Here is a 7,454-nt window from a genome sequence, read left to right as displayed (position 1 = left end):
TCTCTCTCTCCTGGAGGTGCTCTGAGACGTAGAAAAGCCACGTCTCTGGAGACAGCCAGACCTGCCCTTAGATCCAAGCCCAACCTGCCTTTACTGGCTGTGTGACCTTGAACAAAGTCCTTCAGCTTTCTGAGCCTCAGCTGCCTCAGTATTAACCTCATACAATCCTCATGAGGCTTAAATGAAATAACCCTCATTAGGCTTAAGTGAAATAATACATGCCAAGGGCTTAAATAATTTCCTTAACAAATTTTAGCTGTTGTTAACATATCATGCATTCATAGGTTTTAAATGTAAGAAGACTGTGTTTCCTGTGTAGAAGGAATAAACAACTCTTCAAGACAACTATTTACTATTGCATGTTAATTGGTGATTATATGGATTCTTTCTGGCCCATTGTATTTATACCCACAGTGCCTAGCACAAATGGGCGCTCAATTAATATATGTTGACCAAACAGTGCACTGCTGAGAGAACCCTGGCCACAGGGGAGCGTCAAAGGAAATTGCAGCTTAATTTTTTATTTCAAACGCAATACTTAGTCACTGTAAAAAAAACATGTAGAAAAATATAGCTAAGCGGGAGGAATCCTTATTCCCACAGCTCAGAAGTAGAGGTAAATGTGCTGATGTATATTCTTCCATTTTTTTCCATGAATTATATTCATTCATTCATTCATTCATTTTTACATAAAGCAGGTCAGGATGGGCAGCCTTCAATAACCTGGGAGGGTTTTCCCCACACACACACACTTAATATATCATGAACATCTCCATGTCAAATCTCACATTTTTTCTAGTGGCTAAATAGTAACCCGCTGTACTGATGGCTTTATTTAACCAGTTATAATTCTGTAATTATAGCACATCTGGGTCTTTTCCGATTTTTCACTCCTTAGTACATTAGTCCTGTAGTTAAAGGTTTGTAACATCAGTGAGTATTTCCTTGCGAGAGAAATTCCTGGAATTTACTTTCACGTTGGCGACCATGCCATTTCCCCCCACCTCACCCCCCATTAAAAAAAAAAAGAGGTGATGCCCTTTTACTTTTAAAATAATAACGACACCGCTGTGCCACAACCGGGTTGAGGTCAGGTTTCTGACAAACCGCGTGTAACCCTTGGGAGAGAATAAGAAAGTAAATGCCAGGCTCTACAGCCATTTCATAGGACGGTCGGACCAAAGAAGGTTGAGAGGCTGGAGAGCCCGTGGCAGTGAGCAGAGGTGGACCGAGTCTGGAGATCCCCGTGCAGACTTGTTTGTGAAACCTGGGGCAACTCCTTTCCTCTCTGGGGGCTCAGCTTTTCCAGCCGGGGAGGGAGGGCTGGTAATATAGTCTGGACGTCCTACGACATCCGGGTGACCCCCTCAACGGGCACTGGCACCCCGTCTCAGCTCCCAGGCCCTAGCTGTGAGATTGGGACCCTAGGTGGCTGAGGCTGAATCTGAAGCTCCACCCCTCAAAGGGGGTTTGGGCCTGGCCGGCCCGATGGGGTTTTCTGAGCGGGACTGGTTATGCCAAATGTGGCTCTGGCTGCGCGGACAGTATGCCTCGGTACCCTCTCTCCTTTCACTAGTCGGGGCTACAAGAAAGCAGGACCACGGTGCGCATTCTTCCCATGCCTAGGATACCTCGGGCGCTAAAAATAGTCACCGAAGCATGGTCTGTAAACTAAGCTGATGTCCTGGGTTCAAATCCAGATAAGGCCCCCTCCGTCCTGGGGCACCTCGATCAGCTTGCTGCCTGAGTCTCAGTGTCCCCCATGCACGCCACGGTTTCTAAGGGGCTTCCCAGCTCTTGGAAAGAAAAAGGAAAAAAACCCTCGGTTTTCCTTTTCTGCTCCTGCCAGAGGGGCCTTGGGGCCTGGGGGCCGGGAACTGAGACCGGGGGAGGGGTGTGCCGGGACGGCTCATTACAGCGAGGTGTTGCCCTAGTTAAATCACCGGCCTGTTTGATCTGGCGGCGGGTGGCGAGAGGAAAAAAAGAAAAAAGTAGGGGGGTAAGAGTGGAGAGAAGCTCACACCTCCCCCCCACCGTTTCCTCGCGTCCATAAAACACCTTTTATTAACTCCTTCGTGTCCGGAAAGGCCCGCGTGGCCGCTCGGCCCCTGCCACGGTGTTTACAGCCAAGACTAATGGGGCCCCATATTCACCCGATGCCAGGACTAGGCGCCTGGACACACCTGGCCCGGGAGCTGCCCAAGGTCTCCTTTCTCGGCCCCCAGCTCCGGGTGTGAAGCAAGAAAGCGCTAAGGGACCCCGCACGCATGTCCTCGGGCTTCCGCTCACAGGGAGCGCCGGAGACCCACCCGTGCAAGCACTACAGAGGTTCGACCCTCGGGCAATCATGGGAGCTGTTCAGAGGCATAAAAGAGCTTAGCTCGTGCCTAGCACACAGTTGCGCACAAACAAAACGAGTTGCCTGTACGCTATTATTTAGGGACCTGTACGCGTCTGCGTTTGCACGCCCGTTTAGCCCAACCCAGCGCCCGTGTCTTGGCAAATGCGCCCACTTCTGTTCACCCCCATGACCAGCCAAGGGTGCGCATATGGGGGTACAAAGGTGGCTCTCCTTAACAAGTGCCCCAATTAGCATGCACATACCCCCCACCCCTTTGCACAAATCCTGTGTTCTCACAATTATTTGTTGAGTGCATTGTTGCTGGAGAAAAACCTAAACGTCTCTATTTAACCATAAGAACTCACAAGCTTATTTTACTCACGTATAAAATAGCCGCTACGACTCACCGAGTCCTTACCGCGCGCTGGGAGCTGTGCTAAGCAGACCCTGGTTGGCTCCCCACACAGGCAGCCGGGCTCCGTGAGTTACTGCACCACCGTACGCCCAACTATGTGTTCAGAATTTCATCATTACATGAAGGTAGTACTGCTGAGCGCATCCCCCTCTTCCCAGCAACGCTGCCCTGGAGATGAGGTCCCCTTCCCAATAACCCCAAACCACTGCCTGCAGACACGGATGTGCCTGCTAACCTGGTGTGAGACCAGCCGCAATGCCGACCTACCTAAATTCTAGCCTGTCTCTCTGGGTCTAATTCCTTTCCAGTTTTCTTTCTGTGGGTTCACTAAAGTTACCCTGTCCCATAGTTATATTGTAAGTTATATTGTAAGGAGAATTTTGTTCTTTGTTCCAAGAATAAGTCCTTTATCTGCTCCCTCCCCTTGACTTGATTTGCAGTTTGGTTGAGCATTTATGGAAAGGAAGTAGAGACTCTCCACCTAGCAGAAACGATGAAGCCGGGAATACCCACCAAGACATCACACGGGCTTCCTCCGATTTCGGAAAATGTTTTATTAGTCAAGAGCACAGATACTGCTTTGGCAAAGGGAGGGGGCGGTGAGTGGTCATATAGATTTGAGGTAGAAAAAGGGTAAGGATGGGGGAATAAACAAACACCTGAGCGCAGCAGGCACCGTAGGTAGTTTAAATACATAAAAACTTCTCAACAGAGGGAAAAGCTTTTATTAAGGAAGGAAGGAAAGGAGGAAGGAAGGAAGGAGGAACAAAGAAAGGAAGGAAGAGAGGAAAGAAGGGAAAAAAGCGTTTCCCTTGGAACTAAATAGGAAGTGCAGTGACAAAAAATAAAATAAAATAAAAACACCACTGTTTTTATGAGGGAGATAAACAACAAAAACATCTTCCTGGTCTGGTTCTCTGTCCTTGGCAGAAAACTATTGATTCCTCTTATTGCATTTTAATTAGGGAAGGGAGCACCGGAGGGTTTTGACTGCAAGCAGAAGGTGGGGGGACGGTGAGAAAGAGAGCCAGGTAGCATAGTGGGGAAGGCGCTGGGGGTTCCAAATTCGCCCCAGAAGGGTTGGAAGGGTGCGTCTTAGCCCACTCACATCCCGCAGTCCCCCCCTCCCACATAGTGCTGCCAAGAGCCACCCTCTGTTTTGGGGGGTGGGTATATATATATATATATATATTTCTCTTTCTCTTAATGTATTAAAAACAATTTCAAATGACATTGCACGTGTGATCCAAGTGTGTTGCAGCCGGCGACCTGCCAGCATGCAGCAGAGGCTTGGCAGGAGGCGCCCCCATAAACGCCTGGCACCCAGAGCCTGGCACTTGCTGCCGCCTTCCTCTCCTCCCGGGGCTCCGGGGTTGGGCCGCGGTGGCGGGGTCCTCGGCGCGGGCCTCAGCTCACTGGTTTAACTCCAGCGCCCAGACTTGCTGCGGCCAGCCTGTGCGCCCTTTAATCCTCTTCTCGCCTGGGCCCAGGGCAGGAGGAAAGCCTTCGTGTTGCTGCTGCCAGAGGACACACATAAGAAAAGAGGCGAGAGAGACAGGTTTAAAATGTTCTGCTCCAGTCGCCCGGTGTAGAGTGAGGTGGGGAGGAAAAGGTGTTGGGGGCAGTAACTGGGAGCTTTTCAATAAGTGACAGATTTCTGTTTGTGAAATAAGCAAACAGGCTCATAAATTTGCCTTTATGCGCCGAGTTCCCGGGGGCAGGATGGGCTGGGCAGCTGCTGGAGGTTTGGTAATGAAAATTTTTCTGCATCTAGTGGAATTGATGCACCTAGGTTTGCCTTAATGGTGCCCAAGACAGACTGCAGGAGTCGGAATGGAAGGGGTGGGAATCAACAGTTTTCCGCTCTCGGACACACATCCCACTGGCTTTCCAACCTGGTTTAGCGCCTGAGCTTTGATACTGGGTTGTGTCCTCTCCAGCCGGTGCCCGAAAGCCTTAGACGGCTGGCCGAAGGAGATGCAGTCAGCCTGGCTTAGCAGCGTCCCCTTCCCTGCTCTCTCAGCAGAAACCAAGCGGTGCTACTCGAAGGAGGCAGCGACTTGCAGAAGGTGGGGATACACCCAATACCCAATAACTGCTTCCACCGAGGCATCATCGGGCCTGCCAGGGCTGCGGTTTAGAGACTCGATACCTAGCTGTCTTTCCCAGTCTGCACAGGTGAGCTTTCCCTCGCTGACCATAGCCCCTGTGGGTCAGGTCAAACCCAGTGGGGCTCGCTAGTCAGCTTCCATATAGGCAGCGGGCCTGAATTCTCTAGCCTGGAAATCTGCTCTCTGAGGTTCCGCAACCCTGGCCAAGCTTCAGAAAGTGTCGCCCTTGCTGGAGAGGATGGAGAAAGGTGGAGTAGAGACTGCGCGATCTCCAAAGCCAAAAGAGGGTGAGACGGGGACTCTCGCTTGTTGTTGACACACAAACCCATCAAAGTCCCCTTTGGAACCAGCCCGTGGGAAGTTGCACGGTGGAAGGCGCACTGGACTGGGAGTGGAAGACCTGACTTGTTTTACCCCAGCTGTACCTCTTGACTCCTTGGGTAGCTGGCCTTCAGGATGCGTCCCACTCTGGCCCTCAGTTTCCCTACCTGTTCGATGATGGAAGTAAATTAGCCTCTCCAGCAAAGACCCTTTGAAAGCGGTAACTGAGCCCATATGCGTAAATTCACACTCAGGCAAATTAAAGGAACAAACTCCTACAGCATTCTTAACCTGGCTTCCAGGAGAGCCCAGGGGATGGTTCAGGGTCCCTCGCAATTGGAAGCGAAATAGACGATAGGTGCATTTTCTCCCGGGTCTCAAGCTTCCAATGGGTTCTTAAAAGGGACGCTATCGTCCCCTCCCAAAAGGTTAAGATCCTGCCTTCATTCACAGCCTTACAAACACCATTCCACATTACAAATGAAGTTTAAATAGGAATCTTTCTCCCTCACGCACACAATCCCACATTTCGACCATCTCAAAACTTGCCGCAGCCTCTCAAAATTTCGCGCGCGGCACTGCGGACTCCTTCCCCTGCGCGCCGGCCCGCGGGAGCTCACCGCCCCCGCACTGGGCTGGAGCGTACACAGGCCCCTGAACTTACCAGCTCCCTTTTCCTCTTACTCTCGCGGCCGCCATCCACCTTCTTGAGTTCGGCCTTGAAGGCCTCGGGGTCGCCAGCCTGTGCGTCCTTGGCTAGCACGTCCATCAGGTAGGCGATGTAGCTGGTGGCCAGCCGCAGCGTCTTGATCTTGGAGAGCTTGGTGTCGGCGGGCACGTTGGGAATGCACTCACGCAGCTCCGCAAACGCGCTGTTAATACTCTCGGTGCGCTTCCGCTCCTTCTTGGGTCCTGAGCCTTTCCGCCGGCCCAGGCGCCCTCCGAGGGCCTCCAGGCGCCCCGGGCTCTGGCCGGACCTGGCATCCGGACAGTAAGCGGCCGAGGCCGCCGCGGCTGTGGGCGGTGGCCCGCCGGCGGGGAAGTCCCGGGCAGCGTCAGCAGGGCTCAGCAGCCAGCTCTGGAAGTAGGGCCGCTCCTGGTGACAGCGCGAGGCTGGGCCGAAGAGGAAGGGCTCATGGAGCATGGGGTGCGCGGGGTGCGGGTGGTGATGGTGGTGATGGTGGTGGTGGTGTGCGTAGCTGCCCACGAGGTTCATCTTGGAGCGGCCCCGGGCCTGCGCCGCCAGCCCAATTAGTGCTGCCCCATGCACCCCAGAGACTGACGGGGCCACCCGTGGGCTCTGGGGCGGCGCTCCGGTGGATGCGGGCTTTAGGAGAGTCAAGGGGCAAGGTTGAAAAAGAGGCGCAAAGCGGGGGCCGCCTTCTGTCGCGGGCGCGAGGATATCGAAGTTGAGAGACCTGTTTAACCCTTCTGCAGCCTCTACTTCAGGGTCTGGCTTATATAAGTCCACGGCTTTGATGTCAACCTCTCCCTGGAGCCAATGGCAGGGGGGGGGGGGGGGGGGGGGAAGGGGGGTGGCCGTCCCTAGTTTAAAGCTCAGCTTGCGCCACTCGCCTCTAGGCTGCCTGCGGGGACAGAGAGGCGGCCCCGCCTCCGCCCCTCCCCCCCAGTTGGCAGCTTGGCCGGGGTGGGGGAGTGGGAGGGGGCTACGCACTTGAAGACTTGAGGCACAGGCCTGTCAACGCCCTGGAAGGTGGCTGCCACCTCTCCCCCGTCCCGTCCCCCCGCACTCACGGAAAGGAATCTAGAATCCTCCAGTGAAAAAAGGGCCTTCAGATAGCGCCCACCATTTGATTTTACACGTAGGGAAACTGAGGCCCAGCGAAAGAAAGGTTCTTGTTCTAGACCTTCCAGAATTCAAAATAGGAATTACAGCGGTCCCCAGTCCTGAGCTCCATTGGCATCAGAGCCAGAAGATGACAGGGTGCTTCTGGGGGCCGGAAAGACCCCTGACGTTCTTTGCTAAGCACCCCCCGAGTCCTTAGTCATCGGCCCCATCGCGCCGAAGTGGAAGCACTGGTCAATGCTGGCGAAGTCGTGTATATTTGCGGCCAGATACTGAGCCTCTTCTCCGCGCTACTCAGACAATGGCCCCGGAGATCGGCTCATGTTGGACTACTTCACCAGGTCATCACCGCTTGAGAATGTTTGATTCTATAAAGACACCAGCGCCAGAGTTCACACTGCGAAAAATCAGCATTTGGCATTAAACACATACAAAGGGGACCACGACTTGCACACTATC

General features: G+C 53.3%; 1 protein-coding gene across 2 annotated transcripts; it reads right to left on the bottom strand.

Moving 5' to 3' along the window:
• Nucleotides 1–4,092: 4,092 nt before the first annotated feature.
• On the bottom strand, nucleotides 4,093–6,600 carry HAND1 (heart and neural crest derivatives expressed 1). Of its 2 annotated transcripts, none has more exons than XM_019657734.1 (2): nucleotides 5,853–6,600; nucleotides 4,093–4,273 (listed from the first exon to the last, which is right to left on the bottom strand). In XM_019657734.1, exons 1-2 carry the CDS (start codon nucleotides 6,402–6,404, stop codon nucleotides 4,169–4,171), a joined length of 657 nt encoding a protein of 218 aa, XP_019513279.1. In that variant the 5' UTR covers nucleotides 6,405–6,600; the 3' UTR covers nucleotides 4,093–4,168. The 2 variants fall into 2 exon arrangements, with proteins under 2 accessions (XP_019513279.1, XP_019513280.1); XM_019657735.1 differs by having other exon boundaries at nucleotides 4,093–4,270.
• Between the last annotated feature and the right edge of the window lie 854 nt (nucleotides 6,601–7,454).

This window comes from Hipposideros armiger, unplaced genomic scaffold (genome assembly GCF_001890085.2).
Source record: "Hipposideros armiger isolate ML-2016 unplaced genomic scaffold, ASM189008v1 scaffold_279, whole genome shotgun sequence".
NCBI lineage: Eukaryota > Metazoa > Chordata > Mammalia > Chiroptera > Hipposideridae > Hipposideros > Hipposideros armiger.
Note: the sequence above shows the minus strand (reverse complement) of the source record. Positions and strands in the feature narration are given on the sequence as shown.

Bases quoted from the DNA above. Each gene is read 5' to 3' on its own strand.
- HAND1 (XM_019657734.1), bottom strand. From the start codon at position 6,404: ATGAACCTCGTGGGCAGCTACGCACACCACCACCACCATCACCACCAT. The intron at 4,274-5,852 runs GTAAGTTCAGGG...GTCCTCTGGCAG, and splicing joins GTAAGAGGAAAAGGGAGCTG to CAGCAACACGAAGGCTTTCC.